The sequence below is a fragment of the Chlamydotis macqueenii genome, chromosome 8 (assembly GCF_036417535.1).
Source record: "Chlamydotis macqueenii isolate bChlMac1 chromosome 8, bChlMac1.mat, whole genome shotgun sequence".
Lineage (NCBI taxonomy): Eukaryota > Metazoa > Chordata > Aves > Otidiformes > Otididae > Chlamydotis > Chlamydotis macqueenii.
In genome coordinates this window covers 11,817,506-11,844,150 of record NC_141563.1, presented here as the reverse complement: position 1 = coordinate 11,844,150, position 26,645 = coordinate 11,817,506, and the positions used below count along the sequence as shown (strand labels likewise).

Genomic DNA, 26,645 nt, shown 5'->3' with positions numbered 1-26,645 from the left:
TGGTAGCACCTCTGGGATAACATAGTTAAGAAATGGCGGGGGGAGGGGACATGACACGACACGGACACGACAACACTGGCTCTAGCACAGTAGAGATTCCCCTGCAGCCCGTGGTGAAGCTGGCTGTCCCCCTGCAGCCCATGGAAGCCCACAGAGGAGCAGAGATCCACCTGCAACCCCTGGAGGACCCCAACACCAGGGCAGGTGGATATGCCCAAAGGAGGCATTGTCTCCAAGTCTCTAAAACTTGTCTTTAAGTCTTCAAAATCTGAGGACTTGACCTGCAGTTTGTGAAGCTGTTAAATTAAGAGATTCTAAGCAGGGGAAAAAAAACTCATGGAAAGGCTTCAAATACATCACTGTGGAATGATGATGGAAATGCACCATTGTGGAAATATGTCATAAGAATGACTAAACCTGCAGCATAAGGCCAACAGCAACATTAAGGTGGTGGAAAGCATTTCACTTATTCCCATGCTTCCAGGAGCAATTGGCATCTTTATGCTACACGGAGAGATTCTGAAGGGAATGTGATCGTTTCTTTACACTGGACTAGCCATGAAGGCACACCAGCTATATTTCAACAAAAAGCTTCTGTAGAACTGGTGTTCATTACTGCATTCCTTACGACATTGAATTATGGAAGGAAGGACTAAAAGCTGAGCATGGGCTAAGACGAAAAAGGCACGTTCTCATCTGAGATGGGAAAGTGAGAAGGGAAACCAATGAGAGATGTGCAAATACATTGTTTGAGATGGCAAGATCCCTAGTCAAGCTATTATACCAATAGACTCTTTTAGAAAGAAAGAGGTTGCTACAGCAAATGGAAGAGGAGGAGGAAAAAGTGTAAAAATAGAGTAACATGATTCCAGAAGTATACTAGAGGAGGATGACATGTTGAGTAGAGCTTGGTAAACCCAACTGTCACTTTCTTGGATTTGAAATAGCAGAGAATTTCAGAAGCCATTGCTGATTTGGGAGGTGTCAGATAATCAGGATCTGCTGATTACCTGTCCCCTAGCAGTCAGCCCCAATAGGCCACTCTGGACTGGAGACATCTCACCCACCTTCCCAGCAGCAAAGCAGCTCCAAAACTTTAGTCACTTAAGAAAATCTTGGCTGGACTATATGGCAGCATTTAATGGTGAGATGAGATGACCAACTTGTCTTCACCAGGCCCCGAGATCTCCCACCACAAAGCAGCATTCCCAGAACACTTTCTCCAGCCACATCAGCTTGCGGAGAGAAAGCTCTCCCAACCGGAAACGGCAAATTAGGAGAACATGATCTCTTCTCTGTGATGTCTTGCCTGAGCATCCCAGACACGCGCCATGCTGACGCCATCCCTTCAACCCAACCAAGACGGGAGCAGGCTGGGAGGAACAGATAGGGAGAAGAATAAATAAACCTGAAGGACATATTTGTGGCATGACTCGGAAGGAAGAGAAGAAAAAAATTCATAGAAATGGAGCGTAAGGAGGGGGAAGGGGGAGACAAAGTCTCCTTCACGCACCAGAGCTGCTCGGGGGACACAGGCTTAAAAATAACGTTGATTCCTGACCTATGATATCTTGGAAAAATAGCCCCAAACCCTTCCAGGCTGTCCAAATTCCGAGAGCTGACGTCAGCCCTATTCAGAGGGATATTCCCGCCACCCCTCTTCTGGAGACATGATGTTTTTCTGGCTGTCGCCTGCCATTCCCTTGACACTAGCAACATTTTTTTGACAACCCTTAATTATAAATAACAGTAATTTTCTCCATTGAGAGATTTTGATAGTTCAAGGCTGTGTCAGGGGTAGGGGGATCCATTCCAGCACCAAGAGATCATCAGATGGATGGAGGAGGAGAGGAAAGGACCCCGATTTCACCCACTATGGCATGGAAATCACTGCTGGCATCCCCAAAGACAGGACCAAGACCAAAACAACTCTAGAATGGGCAACTCCAATTCTCCTCAATCCACATTTCCCACTGGCATCCTTAGCTCAGACAAGGAGCATGTTAACTGGCGTCTTTGCCTGTCACTTGCTGCCAAGGTCATGCTCTCCCTCTTCTTCAACGCTTCTGTGATTTTCCCAGTGGGAAGGCACAGCTGCCTTTGGTTTCTGCAAACAGCCTAAATGACAGCCCTCTCTTCTGCTCCTCAAAGCCTACAAGACTAGAGTATTCCAAACTAGATGGTATTTAAAGCAGGGTGGGCACTGCAAGCCAACACACAAACACAAGGAAGGCCAGAAGGATGCATGAAGGCATAGCTATCAGCTAAGCAGCAAAAACCCCCAAATAATAGGTCAGAGGATAGAAGAGAGAGAGAGAAGGGCCACCAGGTTTTCCAGATTCAAAGCAAATGTTTTTCCAAGGGCATCCAAAACTCATTGGTAAGCAGCTAGCTGCATGATAAGACCACCTTGACCTGGGAAGTCTTTGCAACCCTGGGAGAGTGGAGGTTGCAAGAAGAGTAAGTTGCAAGGCAACAGTAGAGAGACTGGGGACAGGAGGGCTATGGACTGCCATTTTTAGAAATTATCATGGGCACAAGAACCATCTGAAATTATTGTATTTGAGGGAACGAGTCCAGATGTGAGGGCCTTCCTCACAATGATGCTCACTTGTGATGTTGACTTAAAGTTCTGCTGCATGACACTAGCTGACAATCTGACTCTAAGGCGGGCTTGGGTACCACACTGCATACTGTTTTACTTGTGGGACTCATGGTTGGCAGAAAGCAAGATGGGGAAGAAGCCTGGACCTTATATTGCTCTACAGGAGCACAATGAAGCCACACTGATGCTTGTGTGGTCCTGGGTCAGGAGCACATGGCTCTGTATGGGATGTAATGATGTGCTGTCATTGTGTGACATTTCAGACTATTGAAAAAAGGAAAGGAAGAAGTGCAGCAGCTTCAGTCTGAGTTATGAGTCTGATCAAATGATGGAATCAAACTCATAACTATAGATGGGGAGGACCTCCACAGGTCATCTAGTCTGACTCCTCTGTTCAAAACAGGTCTAAATCAGGTTGCTCAAGGCCATGTCCAGCTAACACCAGAACAGTTCTGAAGACAGAGGTTTCACAGTTTCTCTTGGCAATCTATTCCAGTCTTTAACCACCTTCATGGTTAAAAAAAATTCCTAACATTTAATCCGAATTTCTCATGGTCCAACTTGTGTTCATTGCTTCCTGTTCTATCATCATGTATCTCTTCTCAGAGTCTTGCTCTATCTTTTGTGTGTCATCTCATCACATCAAATGGAAAAATCCATCAAATGACTACAGCTTTGCATTGAGGACTATTACTGCACTAGACCTTACCAGACTAAGGTCTAAAGACCCAAAGCTTCCCTTCTAACAAGTTAGGAAAAAAAGAATCATGCTCCACCCATGATCCCAGGCCTCCCTGGAGAGCCCTCACATCCTTTTCTCATGCTTTTCCTTTAACAATTCTGTCCTAGCCCATAGGACAGACAGCATCTTTCTACTCATGGATGTAAGTCCAGCTCTGGGCTAGCTTGGTCAAAGGAGAAGACTTTACATACTCTGGAGAGACAGAGCTGTTGCTGTTTTTCCAGGCAGCAATTTCTGGCAGCAGCAACAGGACCACTGCTGGTGCACAGGTGGGAGAAAGGAGAGGATCTGCTAATCTATGGGGCAGCAGAATGGACAATCAAGCTCTAACACAAGCCTGATGTGATTTAAGGTGGGAGAAGAGAAGCAAGAGTGACACCTTCTAGTGACAGCCATATCATAACAGTAAGTCCTGGGGCCATGAAAGTGGCCATTACCACTGAAAGGCAGAAGATAGGACTTCCAAATGAAAAGCAAGCCAGTGCGTACCCCATGCAGTACCATAAATCAAACTGAATTCTCTGGGTACTGCAAAGGATGCAGTGTGTAATGCCACAGGAATTCCACTGCAATTCAAAAATAGGAGTCTTTTCCCTGTAGACATTTGAAAGGGGATGTGGGAGTGGGGCTGGGTGGAAGTTGTCCAAGTGCCCTCCATGGACAGCTGGAAAATACTTGAGACCCAGCCAGCTCCAGCTAACCATACACCCTAATGAAGTCACAGGGGATTCCTGGCTCTGCTTTCATGTTCTTCACCCACCGCAAGGAAATTCTTCTTCCTACTCCCCACAGGCAGTGAGGCTTCCCAAACCTCTGCTTGACAAATGAGGAATCCCTCAGAATTCCCAGGAACAAGCACCAGCCTGCCACTAACATTTTTAGTATTTTGCTGACAACACATTCCCTCAGGGCTGCAAAGGGTTAACAAAACACACAGTAACCTTGCTTCTGAAGCAGCAGCCACAAGCCCAAGAATCACAACTCAATCCATGAAGACAGGTGCTGAATCAAGTGGCATGAACATTTTTGGAGAGCAGACTCTTTAAACTCTCCATGTCATCAGTGGAGATGCTCTTTCAGATGGTGAGCCAAAGCAAGCATCTTCCAATTCACCCCACCAAAAGACTCCTCTCCATGGTGACTCTTTAGAGGAGGTATAGAGAAATAATCCTTCAGACTCAGGCTCTTTGCCTGTATACATGAATCCTCCTTCCTAGAATTGGTGAACCCACATCCCTGATCCCAGCACATGAATTCCCAGCTAATGCTCAGCCTTGCCTCCCTTCTGCCCTGCAACAGGCAGACAAAGCCCACCTCCACAACATAAACAGGACATGGTACCATCTCAGCACAGCACACAAGCCAAGATGGGTTACTTGGTCTGCCTCCAGACTAAACTGGTGGTGGTTCTTGTAACCGTAGCTGCCTTACTCTCTGGGTTTACCCAACCTGAAATTTCTGGCATTAATGCCACTGAGTGGGGGATGCTGCATTTTTAAACAAAAGCTTAAGTCCTCTTGTACTTGTTAAGACTACTCGCATGTCCATGACCATAGTCTAGGAGCTCTGATTCCAGCCCAGCGCTATGCTGGTGTGCCACAAACATCATTGCCAGCATCATGACAACTTGACAAGCCAGCAACATCCAAATGCCTCTCATCTGGACAGGCCTTAGTAATACAGCCAGATACAAAACACATGCTAGAGGTGAAGGGAAGACTGAGGAACAGCCAGACACTCCCCTGGGAACACAGGAGGAACAACACTGCTGGAACAATAACCTCTGTGGTCCTTGGGAGTGCCTCATCAGCTTTGCTGGGTGTTGGATTCCAGCCAAATAGCCCAAAGCCATTTGGGTACAGAAGTGATGAGGTCACCACGCACCTCTTGGACATGCTTGGAAAAACCCACCTCTGAGGCACTGGCACCATCAGTAGAACAACAGCCGAGGAAGAAGTCATCACTGGAAGCACTGCTTAAGAGACAGTTTAAAGTTTGCCTGGGGGGCTGAGTACCAACACATCGAAGAGGGCGACAGGGCAAAACACTCCTACATGAGGGCCTTCAGGATCAGGGATTTCCCTTATGCAGGAGCAGCTCCTGTTGGATTCAGAGGTAATCCTCAAACTCCATGCCGGAGGTGGATTTGGCTTTGGGACTGAAGCAGCAGCAGATGCTGCAGGGTCAGAGAGTTGCACCGACAAAGCTGCAGACAAGATCAAAAAAACAGGTTGTGCTTCGAGGCTGTGACCAGTCCATATGGATTTACTGGGGAAAGGGGCCAAGAAGGCTGCAGACTACTAGCACACAGCAGGCAAGCTCCCAGTTACATCAGATGACAGTACACAACTTCTTGAGGTCAGATTTGGGTAAGACAGACAAAAACATCAGTGGTAAACTAGAAAGCCCTGCAGGGCATTTTGCCCTGAGATAGGCTGAAGAATAAGCGCTGCTAACAATGGCACGGCCCAGCTATTCCTGGAAGTGTTTTCTGAGAAACTCTTCACTAAATCACCACTACACCAGCCAAAAGCAATGCTATTTCAGACCTGGTTTTGGTAAGCAGCATAGAAATTGCAGAAGAGCTAATGAGAGAAAGAAAACTTGGCCTGAACTAATAATGAGCTTCTTCAGATTAACTGAAATGGATGGATGAACACAGGTCTTGAACTGAGAATTGAAAACCAGGACTGACTAGCACACTTCCCCAGCACCTCGGATGTAGTGGTAACTGGGTGAAATGGGAATTCCGTGAAATCAAGCTGACTCCAGGAAAAACAAAAAGACCCTTTTAGAAATAGAAATGGCAAAAGAAGGAAGGAGCAGATCTGCTGAGCAGGGATGGTAGAGCTGAAGCTCAGCATAATCAAGATACATCCCTGCATGAAAATGGTGTATCCACCTTTATTCAGGATTGTGAGGCAGAATTCAAGTTCCCTTCCAGTGGGGTACAGCAGGATTAAAGGCACAGTACTGGAGCAGAGCTCAAAACTGGAAAAAAAAAAAAAAAGTGGTAGCAGTCAGACGAAGTGCCATTTGGGCAGGGTGGGAGGAAAGATGAAATGCTGGGGAGGTGGCAGTGAGCTCCAACTCTGAAAGGGGCAGGATGTAGGGATACAGAACAAGGGGCAAAAAGTAGAAGGGGAAGTGCAGAAATAGAAATATTCATAGATAAACAAAAATCAGCAGATGTAATACATTTGCAGCAGGAGGCTGAGGAAATGCCACCCTGAATCCAGAAGAACTGACCACAGGGCGTACGACTGGAGAGCAGCCAATATCATACATGCATTGATGTCTGCAGGGGTGAACAAAGATCATAACAAGACAGGCTCATCTGGTTGTCCTGTCTCTGACAGACCTTAAATCTACCCACAAATTTCAGTACACTTTCAAGTATAAAGGTTTCCATGTTATTACTTTTCACCCTCCTACCCCATCTTTCCTAAAAAGAACAGAAATGCTTCAACACAAGGACTGATGCAGATGTGCTCACCTGAAGCTCAGTGGAGTTTGCCCTCTCTGGGCAAACTCCAAATAGCCTACCAGTGATGCCAAATTTTTAACCAGCTGCCTGCACTGACAGATCCCAGACCCTGCAGGCATGAACACAAGCAAAGGCATGCTGCGCTTGCTGGCCTTTCTCTCGGGAAATCACAGTCGGGCACCAAGGATTCATCTTTGCTTCTGGCACCACACCAGGGCATTTGACTTTAGGAAACCCATGTTAATTCCTCCTCACCAGCCTCTTCAGAGACTGTTTGCTCTTCTGCCGCATGCTGGTTTCCTCTCTGGAACTTGTCATAGCTCTGCTGACAGCTCACATGCAGGGCGAGAGAGCGGGGATCAGTTTTAAGGCTAGTGGCCCGTGGCACGCTGGTACTCATGATTTGGAGGCTGAACAAGTGGCTCCCTGTACAAGTCAGCCTTTACAGCCCCCAGGCACTGAGGATGGTCCCCCGCTAACTTGCAATGAACAGGTGAGAATAAAGCTCAGGAGAGGTTTATCCCCAGCCATGCTCTCACAGCACAGTGGGCACCCTTCAGGACACTCGTGCTGATGGGCACGCACCCCCCGGCAGATCTTCTGACCTCCTCTTCTAATGCCACCTTTGGATACAACCTCCTTATGTGGCTGCTCTCGAAAGAGGTTTTGCCAAATCTGAGGCTTCTCTTGGAGGACGGAGGATACTAAAGCATCTGTATCATCAGTCCCCAGGATTTCTGACCAGTGTTGCGGGATGGAGCAGAGAGTTCCCTCCACTGCTCCTTTGGAGTGACAGTGATGTTCAGTAGCTCTTCCTTCAGCACAGATTAATCATATGTGCATCAGAGGCTTGGATCATTGAAAAAAACCCACAGGTTTCATGATGTTTCCTCCCTCAGGCCAAGGCTGGCTTACTGCCTCACTGAGTTGCTAGCTGCCATGCATACGATGGGCACCACAGCCTCTCTGAGGGCCTCTTGGGATGGATTTTCTGGGAATCCCAAACATCCATGTGCCTGTGTAGGTTTCCTGGCTATAACCGAGGTACCATCAGCCCTAGGACATCTTAGGAGGAGGTGAGGTTTTTGAGAACTACTCATTTGGACCCAGGCACTGGCTTTTTCTTCAATTTTCATTTCTGTTTCCTCCCTAAAATCCAAAGTTGTGGCTACTTGGTAGACCTATAGTCTCTCCTGAGCTCCCAATGGAGTCAATCCTGCATTGCAGAAAGCACCAGGACCAATCATCAACAATCCCAAAGGGTCCCAGTGCCTGACACAAAGCCATTATGCTGTGAACCCAGGAGAAAGTCCTAGGTTTGCTCTAGGGACAGATGTCTACACTCTCTCCCAGGGACAGGAACCTACACATGTTCCCCTTTGCCTGTCTCAAATTAAATTCCTTTAAGAGGAGACCAATTCACATTGCCTCCTTCATTCCCAGCCTAAATACCATCCAGCATCACCACATTGCTGGAGGGGAAGGGGCATCTTTCTGCAGCAGTTTCATGTAGGAGGTATCTAGACATGGCCTCATAGCACCGACATCATTCCCACCAAGAAAGGGCTTGGAGATGTGACAGGGCAGCAGGAAGAGGAGCGCTGGGCTGGGACAGGCACACAAAGCAAATAAAACTGGGGCTGCAGGAAGCAGCAGAGGGCTGCAGTGAAGTTGATTGAAGGAGGCATGAAGGGAGACAAACAAGGGAAGCATGGCTTCTGGCTCAGCAGGAACTACCTGACCTCTCCTCCAAGGGGGCAGAGCAGCTTTTGGCTGACTCCAGCAGGCAGCCCTCATCCTGCGAGTTGTTGCTGTCTAGCAGAGATGGCAAGCAGCAAAGCCCTAATCAGAAAGGACAGCTGGATCGCAAAGCTCCCTCCTGTCCTTCTCTGCTGAGCCAAGATGCGGGAGCCGGGGATGGAACCCCTTTCTCCCGTTCCCTCATCCTGGGTGCCTGCCCTGAAAACTGGAGTCTGCCCTCAGAGGGGACAGCCACACAGACGGATCCCAGCCCTTTGGGTCACCTCCTGAGGTGGACCTGCCAGAGCTGTAACCCTCTATCACCAGCACTCAGACAAACAGAGTCTCTCTCAGCACAGCTCTTGCCTCCCACACATGGAAAGAGCCACCAGCAACGTTGCAGTGGGGAACATCCACTCTTCCCACCCCTTCTCCCTCATGTTGTCAAGCCCCTGGTTGCCAGCCTTCCATCTTTTGAGCCACTTCTCACCCAGAGGCAACTTGCAGGGATCCCCTGCAGTCCCACCACATTCACATCCCCACAGCCTGCTTTAAGGTCCATCACAACACCCATAGCTTCAAAGGGCTTCCTTCCCAGGGCAGAAGGACATCCTCATTTCTGAAAGGTCATCTTCCTCATACAACCTCAGAAGTGTGACACCTCTGTATAATTCAACATGAAAAACTCTGTGCCACCGAGAACAGGCCCACAAATTCAGCATTTCTTACAGCATTTCAGCCCTAAACCATCATTTGGTTCTGCCAAACAACCAAAGCCTGTACACACTTGAAAGTCAATACAAAATAAGCCAAATGTTTACCAAAAAGCTCCCACAGGAGGCTGGCTTTGAGCTTGTGTTAGCACTACCAATTCACCCCATGAACCTTCCCTTTTAGCCCCTCAGGGAAGACAAATCCATGCAAGTGCCATAAACTTCCTGGCTTATGTGACAATTCTCATGTTGCTTAAGCATAATGGGCCATCAACTTCCCCCTGGGATAAATTTGTCCTGGTAATCTGCGTTTTAGTGCTCTACATCTTGGGGGAGCAGATAGCATTTGGGGTTTGTTTTAATGGGAGTCGGTAGCCGTGATCAATTGTAGAAGCTTTATTTCCACGGAAATGGGTATTTAATAGATTTTCAAAATAGTGGTTATTGACCCAAAGGGCCTTAATGGCTTAAAAACCATCTGATTGTAGTGTGTAAGAGTAAATGCGTATGATTTTCAAACGCATACTGGAATAGGTAGTAAAAACCTTTTTAAATTGCAGGGACCTGGCCAATAGGGAGTTTCCATTTGCTTGTTTGGCCTTTCTATTTCTACCAGTGACTCACGGCCATCTCTTCCTCAGAGAGGCTTACCATTTCCTCACGGGTGAGATCATCTTAAAACACGCAGCCCATCTGAGACCCATCAAGGTAGGGGATGTCTTTCATTAGACTGGGCAACGATGTAGAGTCAGGGTTTTGGAGCGACTCAGCTCCCAGATGCTCTCGTGGTGGGAGCAGAGGACATACGGACCATTTCTCATCCTCTATGGATCAGGCACACCCGTTGCTCCCAGCGAGAGCTCCTTGGGAGCTGAAAAGCTCCATGTACCTCTAACTCCTAGGTTTAAGCTCAATATACAGGCTCCCAGTTGACAATCCTACAATGAAATTCCCAGGCAGAAATCTTGGTTTATCCAGGGTTAACAGGTACCAAAAACAACAATAAGACTGAATTCCAGGGAAAGATACTAATTACTAAAAAGTAATCCTGGAAGCAAAGAACAGACTAAACCCTGGTATTTATTTAGTGGTGCCTGTGTGCACTGATTGAAATCTTCTCATCCCCCCTAGGACATGTATTTAGTCTGATCACCCACACCAGCTCTCCAAGGTCTACAAAGGCTCAGCATCTTGTGCCGATCACAACCTTAAAGATTCTATGATTCAGTGCCATCCCTAAGCAGGTCCGTAACACAGCATCATCCTACCTACTCGCAGCAACACTCACCTCCACCCCCTGAATCCCACAAGCATGCAATGCTGCTGGCCAGGTGCAGACTCTGGGTGCAAACCCCAACGCTCGTGCGTGCCTGAGTCATAGGACCCCTCTGGGTTGGGCTTTCCACCTGCACCAAGCACCAACCTCTCCATTCTCAGCAGGCATGAAGGAGGCTCAGACCACCACAGTGGCCTCTGAAAACCCACCATCCTTCCCTCAGAGCATGTGCCTGACCACCTGCAAAGCACAGACGCAACAGCGTACCTAGCAAGTCAGGAAGCTACCACACATCTTTGGGGCTAGCTGGCCAAAAGCCTGGCCCTCGAGAAGGAGAGGGGAGCTGTCATCTCAAGATATCATCCTGGCAAACAGGGAAGCAGTGGCTGAGGGGAGTCAATTGAAGAATTCAAAAGAAAGTTAAAGATCCAGTTTTGAACAGTATAGGGGAAGGAGAGGAGCCTTGCCAGGGACAAAGGCAGCGAAGCAGTGGCCTGGGGAAGGAGAGGAGCCCAGCATTGCTGTGCGAGGCTGGGCTCCAAAGCCTGGTGCCGGCAGCATCCCAGCTCCAGTGCACACCGACATGCTTCGGAGAGGCTCGCTATCCACCACGCAGGGCAAGCGCTGGCCTTCTCTTGGAAATGTTGATGCTGGCTGGCCAGACGCTCGCATTATACAGAACACGTGTGAGAGAGGGCGAGCAAGAAGCACCAGGGGAGATGGAGAAATATGTTTGCAGCTCCTTGCGGTTTTGGGAGGCAGGACTCAACAGTGGCAAGTTATTCTAGAGCAGGCTCCAAGCTAAACAAAGCCAGGTATGGTTTACTTTCTGCCTGGATTGTTTGCTTCAGAGAAAAATAAAAAACATCCTGGGCCAGGACCAAGCCATACAGCACTTTCTGCCTGTCTAAGGTTGGACAGATAAGCCCTGTCCCACCTAACCCACAAGACTAGATCTGTAAATCAGCTTTCTCTGACTTTTTGCCTCCAGCAAAAATACAAAGCAACATTCCAGGTTTAGGGAAGGCTTAAGGTCTCTGCAAACAAGTCAGTGTCCCCAGGAGCCTGAACTTCACTGACAGTTGTTAGAGCACCGTTCACAATCTGCTGAGGGGTTAACGCAGGCGGGTGCAACTCCTGGTCTCCCCAGCACTGCGTGGGCTTCGCGTGGCTGAGGAGAGCCTCAGGGCCAGGAGGCTCAGCAAAGCACTTGGGACAGAGGGGAGTGGTGCCAGCGAGAGCATCGGTTTTGCTGCTTTGCATTTAGCCAAGATTGAGCAGCTTCATCTCCTTTCATTAAATGCCTCTTTTTCCCGTCCAGGGACTAGGAGGCAGGAGGTCAGAGTCCCACTGCTAATAGAAGAACCTAATTGCAGCACAACTGGAAGGAAAGATGTCCAAGAGTTCTGTGTCTCAGTTTCCCTGGCTGAAGAGCTGGGATCACCCTTGCCCACGGCACAGGCAGGTGTTTGCAAAGATCTTAGAAGACAGGATCTTTGCTGTATGGGGATTTCAAAGGAGCTTAGAGAAGTTAGGCACCCACTTCCCACTGCTTTTCAATGGAAAGCAATTGTCCAGCTTTTCACCAGGTGCTGCCTCCTCCTTTCACACTCATCTCCCACAGCATCCTCCTCTGTAGGGCAAATCTCACAGCGCTGGTGGGAAAGAGCTATGGATTGGATGAGCATAGTGAAGATAACCCTACAGCACATGTGCCAGAAGGGGTGTGCCACACTACTGCCTAAAGCTTGTCTCCAACCAGAGAGCTAGGACCACCAGGTCTCAGAAGACAGTGTGTGTGGAGCTCTGTCCTAGGACCAGTCAAGGCTGAAAAGAAACACAGACTAATGGGGAGGCAGCTTAGTCCCCTCTTGAAAGAGGGCATGGCTGGTGCAGAGGGGCCAGACCTCAAACTGGTTTCTGCACAGATGGGGAAGGCAGAGCCACTAGCTTGAGGTCATCTCCAAAAACCATTCTGGTGACCACCAGGTGACAAGCAAGAGACAGCCTCTCTTCTTCATCCAGCCTCCCTGACCAGTAGGGCAGCAGTAAAGGAAACGCAAACACCACAAGGCTGGGGAAGGATTTTTGGTGATGCTCAGATGAGCCCATAGCAGGCTGCAATGCGCATGCCTATCACTCAGTGGGGCAGTACAGCCTGGCAGCAGAAGTCAATGGAAGGGTGACAGGAGACCAAGATGCCACCTTTCCAAGTCTCTGGCCTGCCACATCTGTTGAGACTGAAAGCTCCTGGGAACGGACAGGAGAAGAATCCTTTAACAGGGCTGATAACAGTGACAAATTTGCCAAGCAGGGATGAAGCTCCCAGGGGCATTAAGCTCCTAGCTCCTCTGCAAGGAGAACCACACAGCCCCATGGTCAATAAACCCTCCTCAGGCACTCTTCACCACGATGGTAGTGTCCAGTCTTGCTAAAAGATCCAAAACTTTGCTACATTCACCCTAAACTTCTCACCAAATGGCAAAACCTTGCAGCCTTGATATTGGTCAGGAAAGGGATCAAGACACAAAAAAAAAAAAAGAGGAAAAGAAATCTATTCAAAGTCAAACATCTCCCCCCTGCTTTTTTTTTTTTATTTTTTCTTTTCAAAACGGGAAAAACCAAGTCCCAAGCCTCCAACTTATTTTTAGGTCCAGGCGATTGGGTGTCCCAGCCGAAACACGGCGCACACAAGCCAGCATTCTAAAAATGCCTTTCTCGCAGATATAAAAAGGACGCAAGATAATTTATTGGAGAAGTTTTGTAATGTAATGATCATACGTTAACCACAAACAAAAAAAAAAAAAAAATCTGAGTCTGCCTCTGGTCCCCAGTGCAGCTCTTGGCAGGCAACAGTCTCGAAGGCTCAGCATCCTTGCCCTCCCCAGAGCCTCCCAGCAAAGTCCACTGCCTTGTGCAGTCTTGGTGGGTTTGGGCTCCACCAGATCCATTCCCTCTCACCCCATCACCCTCTGCAAAGGGGCAATTTGATTTCCTAAATAACAGTGGCAGCTGGGCCAAGGAAAACTAAAAGCAGTATGTTCACTTAACAACTCCAATGGCCGCAGCTCAGTGTGCCAACCCAAACATGGGATAAATCATCCCAGAGACCCCGTCAACATCAAGCTGATGGAGTCCCACCACATGGCTGCTGAGCTCCTGGCTGCCCTGCTGTTTCAGTTCCTGGGGTCTCACTAGCCTGGACACGTTCTCAGCTGGGGTCTTCCACCCGTGGGCAAGGGTACAGCTGCACAAGGAGGAACCCTGGGGAGGGCTGAACATCAGGACAAAGAGTGAACCCCCCAGCCCTCAGACACACGCTGTTCCTTCACAATTGCCATCCCAATACAATCAGCCCCCCTTAAGTGAGCCCCTGGGACAGTGGTGTTCACTAGAACAATAGCTCGCATCTGGGACAGCTGTTTTCCCTGAAAGCACCCAGGCTACCTACAGCCACCGGGCAGGGATTCTCTTGCCTCATTCACACGCGGATCGTGTTCTCCCTCTTCTGCCCAGAGGCAGCCACCCCCAGGAAGACCTGGCAGGTTCCTCGAGGAACACATCGCCTGGCAGCTCCACGCTCGTGGGAAGGCTTGTGGAAGCGAGCAAGACTTGTCCTCCAGTAAAGGCTTATTGGAAACTAACCCCCAGGCCTTCTATCTTAGGAAGAAAAGGAGTGCATTACTGTAGATTTTGTTTCTTATTTTTAGCATCCCAAAATATGTAGAAGAAGATTTGGGCATGCTGGCAGTATGCAGCCACACAGAGCAAGCTGGTTTAGCTAGCACAGAAGCCAGGGGCTGGGAACAAGCCCTTGGACCCAGAGGCCTCTACACCTCCATGTGCCCTCTGCTCTTGACCAGTATCTCCAAGACCTCACATGGTCCAGCCAGACAGCTGTACCTGGATGCCACCTCCCTTGGGAAGAAGTCACTCCCACAGTCCCACTGGCCTCATGCCACATGGAAAGGCTGAGTCTTGCCACATGCACCCTGGCTGCATGCTCCTCTGAGACCATGCCTCTATCCTAGAACCCACCATCACTACCTTTTTTGCCACTCCCGACCTTCTCCTCATTGACCTCTCATCGCTTGATGTTACAGCCCGCAGCTACTCTTTCCATCCCTTTACTAGCCCACACTGGAGAGATTGTAATCCCCTCACATCTCTGTGAGAACAAAAGTCCCAAAGACCTTTAGGATACCTGACTCATAGCCTTATTTGTCATAAAGTTTGGGAGATATAAGACATCTCTTTGCCAAGAGCCTGGAGGAGCTGCAGGTAAAAATGAAGATACCAGCACACATAACTTCCTACGAGAAAGACACAAGGACAGCCAAGCGCATCCCACATAAGGAAAAGAGCAGCCTTCACAGCAAGCAAGGAACTAGAAGGAAGAAGCAGGAAGACTAAGTAAACAATATGTATCTTGCAGGGAAAGGGAAGGGAGCAGGCAGAGACCTGCATGCAGTTCCCCAGCACTACCCAGAGGTGGCATAAATGTAAGCACACTGCAGAGCCCACTAAGTCACACTAACCAAGCGCATCTTCTCACCACACCAAGTCCTGTCTCTTGGAAGAACTCAGAGTTCCTCATTTTTGCCACAATGCGCTGGACACTTACTAAGGGGTCATTACATGCCAAATACTCTCCAACATACTTTGATTGAGAAGGTCAAAAGCAAATTTGGGGTCTTCAGTCCTAAGCAAGGGCTCTGGGCAAGCTGAGTCAACCAGGGGCACATTCATGTGGATATAGCCTCCAAATCCCATCACAAGCAAGCATCTTGGTAGACATCCTGCCTGCCTGATATAATAGGCTCTACCAAGGACAATCTCTTCTATGCCAAGTTTTAAAATTGGTAATCAATGGGAAAGCCCAGATAGAGGGGGCTTTCCTACAAGGAAAAAAATAAGTGTTTCGATGAGCTCAAATCCAACCACTCTCATGAAACTTTAAAGCATCCACCAAGAAATCACCATGCTCCAGCAAAAAGCCTGTTAATTACTGCACCTCCCCAGCCCCAGCAGGTCTACTAGAGGAGAAGAAACAATCTCAGCAGCCAGTGAACCCATCACTGCCACATTTGAGATCCCTAAAGTGCCCATTTCCTCATCACCACACTTTCAAACCCTGAGACTCATCAAGTCCATCACTTGAGGCTTGATCCTTTGGGAGCCACCAGGCTGATATTTAGATACTGGCCAGTAGGACTCCAAGAAGTGCTGGAGGGAGCCGTCAGCAGAAGTACCTCCTAACCACGCTTTACTTGCAGGAGCATTAGCGAAGCAGATAGTCTTTTCCACTCCACAGCTCACAGGCAGCAACTTCCATAGCATGCAGATAACACACCTCTCCATCTGTCCCACAAGTGACTGATCAACCACCACAAACAGCAAGTGAAGGTGTCTGCAGACACCTACCACCTCCAGTAGAATGTATGCTCTGCAACAGTGTGGTTGGCCTCAAGTTGTTCCCAAGGCTTACAATTTTAAAATAACATTGCACATACCTGCCTTATTTCACTGTGAGAAGGATCTGGCAAGGGGTCCTGTAGCAGAGGAAGGTAAGGGGAACTAAGCAGCTAATTTGAATGTTGTTTTACCATCTGGACAGGATTAAGGTCTGAGCAGATCATCTGTTGCCCCAAGATGCCATCCTTGCCTCACCTCCTCAATTTTACACCTTTTATGGTATCAGCCCAACCACCTTCAGCTGAACATCTCCTGACAATGGGCTGCTCAAGAATAGCTCGGAGCAATTCGTCCATCCTCTGGGGGTTGTCCACGAGAGACATTCAGTGACCTTAACCTGGATCAGCTTTTGAAGACACCACTTAAACAGTGGGAGGCTCCCAAACAGCCTTAACCCAATTAAGCATCCTTCCCTTAGGATGGGAGGCTAAGCTAAGCTTGCATTAAAGCCCATCAAGTGTCTTGTTAATCAGGTATGCTTCAATATCACAGCTGCAGCCATCTCTGGAGACCCTGGGTCATTTTTTTGCTCCTTTCTGCTGTTACTTCGGGTACTGAAATGAAAGGCCCAGCAGCTCTGCCCTTATCCACTTTGCTCTCCAGACTCCCCTCCAGTTTTTCTTTCCGCATTAACTGTGTCACACACCAGACTCTCATTGACTAACTGCCCGAGGGGGATCCTCACTAAGTGTTAATTGCTGTTAATGAGCTGTTGCTGCTTTTCTTCCAAGAGCACCAATTACAATAGCACTCAGGCACAGCAAGGAGATGCCTGTCTGCAGCAAGTCCAGGCAAATTTTACTCCAGCCCTTGACATTGCACTGCCAGCATCTCCTGGAAAGTGCTTTAAATCAGGACAAGACTGAGTGAAGGATGACAGCAGGCGGCTCTTCTGCCATTGCCTGTCCCCTTGTTGTTCACATGGTGGGTCAGGGCGAATGAGAAGCCCTTGACTTGCTGCCTATGGCTCCTGTCATGTTGTCTTACAGGGATTTCTTCACTCAGCTGTTCCCCTCCAGCCGCAAGCCCGTGGTCCCACGGGTGTATTTTATGCTGGCTCAGGGCACAGTGGGACTTGTCTTGTCCCACACTCTACCAGAGGAGGTGCAGGAAGGACTCAGCAAGATACCTTGATGACCTGGCTTTGTGCACAGCAACGCTGCCATCATTTCAGCATCATTCCCTGCCCCAGAGCAGGGGGCAGATCCTGCCTCCGCTACAGCAGGGTCCATCCCCACCAGAACTTTATAATCCTTCTTTCCAAACCTCATGTTCCTCCCCTACACTAAGCATGGGTGAGGGATCTGCTAGCCCCAAGTGCGGCCCTGGAAGTACACTGAGATGTCCACCAACTAAGAAGCACCAGAGCTGCCACTGTTCTAAGGCTTCTCCCTCTGGAAATGTGATTTGCCTGTCTCAAAGCTGCAGCCTAAGGGAAGGAGATTTTAAGTGAGGGATGTGCTAAAATGGGAAAAGCTTTCACACGAATGCTTAAGGCCATGCACGCAAGTCAAGACAAGGTATTGAGACCCTTCACCAAAGGGAACTGAATCTGTATGCTAGTAAGAAATTGTCCAGCGTCTCACTCTGACTTTCTTGTTTGGGTTATTTTTGGCCGCACTAAGAAAGGTTCACATCCAAACCACTCTTTGCGAGAGCCTTGAAATGAAACACAGCAGAGCTGATTTAGCCCACAAAACAAAAATCCCCCAAATTTTTGTTTTGCCACCTTGATCTGAAAGGAGATTTAGAGAGCATCACCTGCAGTGGAGTTTCCCTCTCCGTCAGCTCTCCCAAAGCCACAGCTCCCTCCTGGGCTCTGGCACATCTTTCTCCAAAAGGTATGAAAAAGCCCAGGTGCCTGGGCAGAGCAGCAACCAGCTTGCTTGCTTGCTCTCCTCCAGTTACAGACCGAAAGCTGTTGTTCACATTGAAGCACCTGCCTCCTATTGCCTTTCTGCAGTTTGTTAAATTTTATTTCGCATTATTATTTCTCCCGTTTTGGCTTCCACCCTAAAAATCCTTCTGTAAGTTCCCCAGCTGCCCCGCTCCTCATAAATGTTCATTTACATATAATACCTCACAAGCAAAACCAGAGGTACTCGCTCAACGGGAGCTCTGCCTGAACGAAACCCCTTGGGCTAAGGTCACCTGCTCGTGTATCTTGGATTTTGTCCGACTTCGAGGAAATGGCACGGGCCTGGCCATGTCCTTGGGGGCTCCCAACCCTGCGCTCAAGCCCGCGTTGTTTTTTCCCCAAACACACACTACCAGTTTCCCGGTGGTTTTCCCACAAACACTTCTATTCTTCCCCAGGAACAAGAGTACCCTCAGCAGGGATGAGCCCTGGCAGGCTCATTCCTGAGTACCAGGGGCAGGGATGAGCCCCGGGAGGCTGAGTGTCCACAGGCATCTCTGAAGAAGCCAGTGAAAGGCAGTTCAGAAGAGCTCAGTAGCAGCAAGATTCAACCCATGCCCCCACGTTTCCCAGATGCTGGGCACAACGTATTTTGTTTTTCAGAGCTTAGTCTACAAACAATCAATCTTGTCTTCTGCGCAGACCAATGAGGTTTGTGGAAAGAAAATTGCAAAAGATTTGTTATTTCCCTAGTGTTCCCATTTTCCCATTCCTTTCCCACAGAAGCAAGGTTTTTGTTTTGTTTTGTTTTGTTTTTTTCTTTCCCAACTTTCAGGGGAAAATCCTGACAAATGGAAGCCCTGATTCATACCAGCAAAAATTTGGCCTTTTTTAATTTAAGGTGGAGTCCTTCTTGTCTGAGGATGAAAACATTTCTCTAACTGCTCACAGAGGGCAAGGACTGAGCCTTTGTCCTGCTGAAGCAAAGGCCGAGTGGCGTTGGATGCTCACGGCCACCACGAGCGGAGAGCTGGCGTGCAGGCAGGAGAGCCGCTCATCTCCGTTGCGCTCAGGAAAGCACTGCCCGTGCTTGCTCACAGGGATGGGAAACAAGAGGACAGGCAGGCATAGGGTGGCAATGGTGGCTGTCACCAAAGAGGCTTCCTGGGGTGGGAAAACATCTTCTGGGAGATGCTGGGACAGAGGCAGGGGGTGTGGCTCCATGGCCAGACATTGGAAGACAGGCTCCCCATCCTCCTCCTGTGTTTTCTCAGACAACGGAAGGACATGTGAGAAAGGCTCAGGAAGGGAGGAAGGGAAGCGCTGCTCTTCTCCCATCACCACCACCCAAGCAGAGATGCCTACTTCCCTTCTCCCTCTTTGTCCCACCCGGGAAGCAGCAGAGAGAAGAAGCTGGGTTGGGGAAAAAAGGATTTATGGCCACAGCCTACCTGCTCCCACAGCCCAGGGGAAAAAAAAGTGAAGGAAAAAGAAGAAGATCAAAAGAGCAATGTGTCCCTAAAGCCCTCGCTTGTAGTTCGTCTTCCCTGATGCTGCCACCTGCACTGCGCTGCTCCCGCTCCAGTGGGCACCTCTGCCCATTTTCGGGAGCCAGAAGCAGGGAATGAGCAATTTTCTCTGACACTGAGACAGAAACAGCTTAAAAAAAAAAAAAAAAAAAAAAAAGGAAAAACCATTACTTTTTTTTTCCTTCCTCATCTCCAGCCAGAAAGCACATTTGGCAGAGCCCTGAGTGCTGGAAGACATCAGTGGGGCTGCTGGCACTTCAGAGGCTCTGGGAGCAGGGCAGGCGTGCGCAAGGCACTGACCGCGATGAGGACACTGTCCTCGCCGCCACGGGGTCCCCCCTCATGTTGGGGGGGTCCCGTCTCTCCATCCCGCCCCAGCTGCTGCCTCTGAAGGGCCTCAGGAAGAGCAAGAGTCCCCTAACGCCATGTGTTGATGCTCCAAGAAGCAACGTGGGTTTTGCAGGGCGCTTTGCACCTGCGGCACACACTAAAGGCAGGCGTCCTCCTCCAGCACCGAGCAGCCAGCCATTGCCTTTACCCAAAGAGGGGGATTTACTCCCAAACCACTGTTTGGCTTTGAGGTGCAGGGCTTGACCAGCCTCTGGCTTTGCCCAGCCAAGGGGATCTCCTCATGGGCTTTACTCTCTGGGGCGAGATTCTGGGAGGCTCACACAGGCCACCCCACACCTTACCAAATCCTGCCGCTCCCACCTAGCAGCACTGCCTCCTTCTCCCCACCCCAGTGCTCAGGCAAAGGCATTTTGAATAAAAATTAAGAAATTAGGTTTTAATTAGGTGGGGAAGGGGGAGAAATCCCCCCACTGCATCCTGTGTGGAGGGGGCAGGGGATGACGCACCCTTCGCGTGGGGCTGCTCTGCCCACCCCAGGGATGCCTGCGGTCCAGCTGGAATGCCACTGGAGACCAGAAGCTCTGAACTGGGAATCCCATCACAGGGTGAGTTCCCCATCACCCGCTGCTAATTTTGAGGGGGAAAAACACCTAATGGCAGGGCATCAGAGAGCGGCGCCATCCTGCGCTGTAAGATTGACTTGCCCTTGATGGCACAGCACACTCGTCCCCGTGGGAAAACACCCTTCCGCCTTCCCACACTGGAAAGCCACCTGCCAGAAGCAACAATCAGGTGCAGAGCAGGTGTTGGGGAGCGGGTGCACCCCACCCCTTGGTGCACCACCCCCCCATAAGCCCGGCACCTACCGCAGGGGCGAGTCAGGGTCGAAGCAGGTCCTGGCCACATCGGTGGCTCGCGGGTCACAGCAGTCACCGTCATCGAAGTCGTCCAACATGTTGTTGCACTCCATGTGACAGACGCCATCACGGCGCTTCCAGGAGAAGCAGCGTCCGGGCCGGCGGCAGTCCCCGCCGTCGTAGCCAGTCAGGGGATGCTCACACTCGGGGTCGCAGCGCTCGTTGCCCACCTTGCTGGGCTCGCAGCCCAGGAGGATGGCGCGGCGGCGCAGGGAGGTGTTGTGTACTTCCAGCAAGCTGAGCTGCCAGGAGATGTTGTAGGGTCGGAAAGCCTCCGTCAGTGCCCGGTGTTGCCGCCAAACCTGCTCCCAGCTGACTGTTGGCCGCCCACCGCCGTCCTCAGCCAAGTTCACCACCCGGTACCGCACCACCTTCCCGCTCCGCAGCGGCCAGTGCCAGTTGTAATGGGAGACCACCTCCACGTTATCGCAGGCGGTCTGCCCGCAGGCAGGGGGGCCCAGCGGCCGCAGGACGGGGGACGGTGGGGATGGCAGCACCCGCTGCTGGGGGAAGGCACCCTCCCGAAAAGGTGCCCAGCGCTCCTCTGGGGTGGCAAAGCCAGCAGCCAGAGCCAGCCCTGCCATCCCCTCGGCCACCCCTTCTAGGAAGCGGCGCTGGAGATGGAGCTGGGACAGGGCGCTCCGCCATAGGGCCAGCCCGGCCAGGTGTCCCCGGAAAGTGTGTGCGGTTCCCCAGGCGTCCCCTCCCAGCAGCAGCGTGCGGCAGGAGGCCATGAAGGCGCTGTGCAGGGGTCCTCCCTGCCCATTGGCACGGCCCACTCGTGCCCCGTCCACGTAGAGGGCCATCCACCGCCCATTGTAGCTGGCGGCCAGGTGGGTCCAGGCCTCGGGGCGGTAGCGGTGGTAGGCAGTCACCTCGGTAGCAGTGGCTGCCCGGTCCGTGCGGAGGGAGAAGAAGAAGCGGGCGTCCTTCTTGCCGCCGAGCTGCAGGGCGCGGATGCCCAGCGCCCAGCCCTTATCACTGGCCGTGTGCGAGCAGTTGTCGAAGACACCTGCAGCCAGGACAGGGATAGGGACGGGGACGAGGATGGAGAGAGAGGAGAGATGGTGAGGACCAGAGAGCATTGCTGCTGGGCAATGGGTGCTGCAAGCCAGGGGGATCCCAACCCACATCCAAAATCATTTGGATGAGCAGATGGAATAGCCAGGATGGCAGAGATGGAGAGGTGGGATGGAGAGAGGAGGAAGAGCATGGACAGGAGGAGAGGCCAAGAAGTGAGGTGTTTCTGAGCTGCTCCTGTGGGACGGGATTAGAGGCTAAGCTTTTTATCTGCAGGCCAAAGCTTTTAAGAATTAGAGCACAGCAACCCAAAGCAGAACAGCTTTCTCTAGGGACTGCTTCCTCAACAGCTTCCAGGCAGATTTACAGCTCTCCTTTACGCTCCAGTTTTCCTCCCAGTCATGCATCCAGCGCAGGCGGGTGAGGGTTGGAGAGGGATGCGCTGCCTCCAGCCGGGCAGGTGAACACCTCAGCCCTCAAAGCTCCCCTGAGCATAAATCCATCCCCAGGAACAGCTCTGGGCACAGCCTCTCCCTGTGCGCCCAAGCGTGTTGCAAGATCTGGAGCTTTGCTGACTTTCCTCGAAACTCAGGCTGCTGAGTGCCCACAGTCAAGAGCCAGAAGCTCGCAGGCACTGAATGCCCTTGGGAATCAACGGCACTTAAATACTGGCAAGAGCAAATGGACCCACTGCTTGGAATAAATGCTTCTGGGCTCCTTAATCACCACAACTGGGACATTCACGGGGCCATCAGCTGGGCTGAGCGAGCTTGAAGGCACGCTTTGAGCCCTACCAGTAGCATATCCTAGGAGCTCCCTGCCCTCCCACTTCGCACCCCTACAAATCGCTGTGCCCTGATGCTGCCGAAACCTGCTGCCATGCCCAGAGGTGTTTTTTTATGCTCTGGCTGTGATATTTCTTATGCTTCAGCCCCCTTTTCCCCATGTCTCCACCCCGCTGCACAGGTTCTCCTGCCCCTCACGGTGCTGCTCCCATCACAAGCACCATCTGCCCATCTCCATGGCATCAAGGCATCACTGGCCAAAACAAGACACTGCTGTCCTGTCCCGCTGCCTTACCTGTCCCTGGGGATGCTCAGCATGATGCTCTGGGGAAAACATACCTGCTGCCAGGATTGCAAAGAGGCCAGCAGAGAGAGGTAGAGGCATCGAGGAGCAGGAGCTCCAAGAGGAGCAGGACCTCCTGGCTTTCATCCAGGGGATGTGACTGAAGCCAGGTTACTATGACCCCACGTCTTCCCCACTAGCCCTCATAAACGTGGCCAACAAAGGTCACGTCAAGCCCCGCTGCACCCTCTCCATCCCTCCCTTTTACTGAGGGCGAGATGGGTGGTGGCCTCTTGGCCGTCCCACGGTTGTAACCACCCTGGGGCACGGATCCCTGCCTCTGCTCACTACAAAGGCAGCCACGCACAAAGCCTCCGTGGGTGGATGGGCTTGGGCCAACTCTTGTTTTCTGGTGGATTGTGAAAGGGAAGCAGGAAGATCAGAGGAAACTGAGATGGGGAGAAGCCAAAAAGCAGGAGGCAGGCAAGGGAGTCTTGCAGGAGTGAGAAGGCAAAGCTGGAGAGCACTTTTGGGCTGAGTGCTGAATGAAAAGTGCTTTCACCTGCACACTTGAAAGCCATCTTCTAGTATTTGGTCCTCACTGGGGCTGAGGAGACAGGGCTGGGTACCTCCTCTCTTAGGAAAACTCATGCATTTCACCTTGTAATGATTTAGAGCCCAAAATTCGATCAAACACTAAGGCAACACCAGACCAAACAGCAACAGGGGTGGTACAGCCTTTTGGGGCGAGTGTGAGCTAGCATCCTCACAAAACCATGCTGCAGCCAAGCCTGGAAGTGCCTAACGAGTTCAGCAGCAGCCACGGAGCATGCCGGCAGAGCCACACATCCCACGGCCGGGAGCCACTGCAGAATGGTGAAGCAGAGCCGTACAGCACCAGCTCCTGACATCTCCCAAGGGCCTCCACAAGAAATCATCAGGGAACCAGTTTGTAGACCCTGGAAGACCCTGAGATTTGCTAAGGAACTTGGTATTTTGTCCTGGGGCAACCTACCAGGAAGGGAAAAAGCTGTTTGCAGAGGTGCAAGGTGGTCTCCTCAGCACCTGTAAGTGCAACTCTGCCTCTAATCTGTCAGGTGGGAACAGGGAGCTCTAACCTGGTTTGTGATGCCCATCAGTGCTTAGGATGATAACTTCTGGCTTTAAAACAAGAAATGTTGGCAGCAGGGCGAAAAAAATGAAGAGAAAGATGTCTGCCAAGAAAGATGTCTGATGGAGAAAAAGCCTCCAAAGGGATGAAGGACGTCACTTTGTAAGGACCACATTCAAAGAAGCATCTTCTCCCTCTGGGGCCAGGAGCTTTGCAGCACAAGGAATAGTTCAGCCATGCTTTGAGATTCAGGTACCAGGAGGAAATCAATTGCTAAAACTTCTGACCAGGCCAGGAGCATCCAGCTGTGCCATGAGGGCAGCTGGCCTGAGAGGGTGCTCACTCCTCGGGATGTGCAGTCATGACAGCTTGCTTTGCCCAGACAGAGCTGCTCAGCCTGGCCTTATATCTCAGGCAATGATGCTGAGAGATCACAGAATCATACAATCACAGGGTGGTTTGGGTGGGAAGGGACCTTTAAAGGCTGCTCAGTCCAATCCCCCTGCAAGGAGCAGGGACATCTCCAACCAGATCAGGTTGCTCAGAGCCCTGTCCAACCTGGCTTGGAATGTTTCCAGGAATGGAGCATCCAGCACCTCTCTGGGCAACCTCTTTCAGTGTTTCACCACCCTCATTGCAAAAAATTTCTTCCTTATATTCAGTCTAAATCAATCCTCTTTCAGCTCTGCCCTTCTTTCCTCTCGCCTTCCTTCACACATGGATACCTGGAGCATCCCCAGCTCCTCCACAGTTTTGGACCACCTCAGAGCTTGGTTCCCTCTCCACCAACGGAGCAGGAGTGGCAGAGCAGAGGCAGACTCAGCACCTGCCGAAGGGCTGGCAGCTGCCTGTGTCACCTGTTGGCACAAAACGTCCCTCTTCGCCACCCACACCCAGGCCTTGCTGTCCCAGCTGCAGGGCGAGAGTGGGAAGCGGACAGTGACTCAGAGAGCTGAAGGGGCCGGGGGCTGACTCAAACCCTGGAGCACGGAGGCCGGGAGATATTACCTGAGTGAGCGCCAGCCCTCACGGGCAGTGCTTTCAGTGCTAATAACCGTCCCACCCGCCACAAGGAAATAAAAAAAAAAAAAGGAAAGAAAAAAAAAACTGTAATCCCCCGCTGGCTAGCTGGGAAAAGGAAAACCCAACACCTGCAGGCCAGACCTCCAGCTGCAAACAGCTGTGCTGCCCAAGCGATGGCTGGGAAGTTTCCTTGTACGCGGCCGCTTTTCCCTTCTGCCACCCAGCCTCCAGCCCATCCCTCCTGCCTCTTCCACAGCAAAGATGCGGCGATCACCCGGACGAGCCGGGGAGATAAATTAATGAAAGGGGCCAGGCGGTGAGCGAAGGGGAGGAGGGATCACAAGCAGAGGGAGAGTTAGGATGGAGGGAGGGTCTCAGCTTGGCCGGAGCAGCACAGAAACACAGCAGCCCGGTGCTCTGCAGAGGGGGACCCCAGGGAGCAGGACATCCCATGGGAGCAGGACATCTTGGCGCTGCCACCTGCTCCCAGCCCTGCCCGGTGCCACCCTTGTGCCCTGCCACAGTCGCATGAAGGAGGTGACATCGGTCCCCTGAGGATCTCCATCAAGCGTCTGCTTCTTGGGCTGGGGCAATTTCAGAGAGAATTCCGGCGGGGCTGGAGGGGCAATTCCCGGGAGGAAAAACCTCCTGGGGCCTCCCTCTGCCGGGGGTGGGGGGGGCGCTCTGTAGAGCCCTCGGGGCCGAGACCCCCGGGGAAGGGGAGGCTGGGAGCAGGGGGGTGCCGGTGCCGTGCGTGCGGCGCGGCTGCCACCGTGCGGCCATCCAGTCCGGGGACCCACCGGGAGCCCGGCCAGGCCCGGGGGGGGGGCGGCGGGGAGCCCGGGGAGAACCCCTGAAAAGCAGACACACACCTCCCACCACCACCACCCGAGTTCCCAGGGAAGGAGGAATGGGGAAGGGGAGGGAGAGGAGGGGTCCCCATCCCTCCCGGGGGTTTTACCTGCGATGATGGCTGGGTTGCTCTGTCCGCCCTCCGCCTTCACCCACACCTCCAGGGTGAATTCCTCTCGTGGGATCACGGGCAGAGCCTCCGGTCGCGCCGCCAGCTGTTCCCGACCCCCCGAAAAATACAGGGAGGGCAGCGACCCGTCCCGGGGAGGGGTCGGCAGCTGCGGATCTTGACCCCGCAGCCTTTCCCTCCGGATCTGGGCGTTCGGTTCTCTGCCTGGTTCCTCTCCTCCTCCCCCGGCACCCCGTGGTCTCCGGTCCCTCGGCCGCCCGGAGTCCGGCGAGACTGCAGCGCCGAGCACCCCGGGAGCCTGGGGGTAAAACCCCAAAGGGTGATGGGGAGGGGGGGCTGCACGGCGGTTCGGTCCCTCCAGCCCGCAACTGGAGAGCAGGGAGGGGTCGGGGGGTCGGGGGTCCCCGCGGGCCAGGCTGAGGGCTGCCCAAAGCAGGAGCGCGATCAGGGGGGTCCCACAGCGCAGCATCCTCCCTCCTTGGGGATGAAAAGAATTTGAGGAGGGGCGGGGGAGGGGGAGGTGGCCCCGGGGGAGTGGGGTGCTCAGGGCATCCTCCCCCGGCCCCGCCGCAGCCGCTGCCCCCAACTTTCCCCCCCCGCCCCCCCCAGGTCCCGCTCTCCTCCCCTTCTGCTCCTGCGGGAGGAGGAGGAAGAGGAGGAGGAGGAGGAAGGAGGGCGAAAGCACAGCGGTGGGGATCCCCCCCTCCCCTCACACACACACACCCCCCTTTTCTGCCTGCAAGCCGGG

General features: G+C 51.8%; 1 protein-coding gene across 1 annotated transcript in view; it reads right to left on the bottom strand.

Moving 5' to 3' along the window:
• PAPPA2 (pappalysin 2) overlaps window positions 1-26,366 on the bottom strand; it is an 89,139-nt gene extending 62,773 nt beyond the window's left edge. The window contains exons 1-2 of the mRNA XM_086753458.1: window positions 25,877-26,366; window positions 20,643-21,705 (exon numbers count right to left, since the gene is read on the bottom strand). Coding sequence (XP_086609584.1) covers window positions 20,643-21,705; window positions 25,877-26,366 — 1,553 coding nt within the window. The remainder of the gene's footprint in view (window positions 1-20,642; window positions 21,706-25,876) is intronic.
• Window positions 26,367-26,645: the final 279 nt, after the last annotated feature.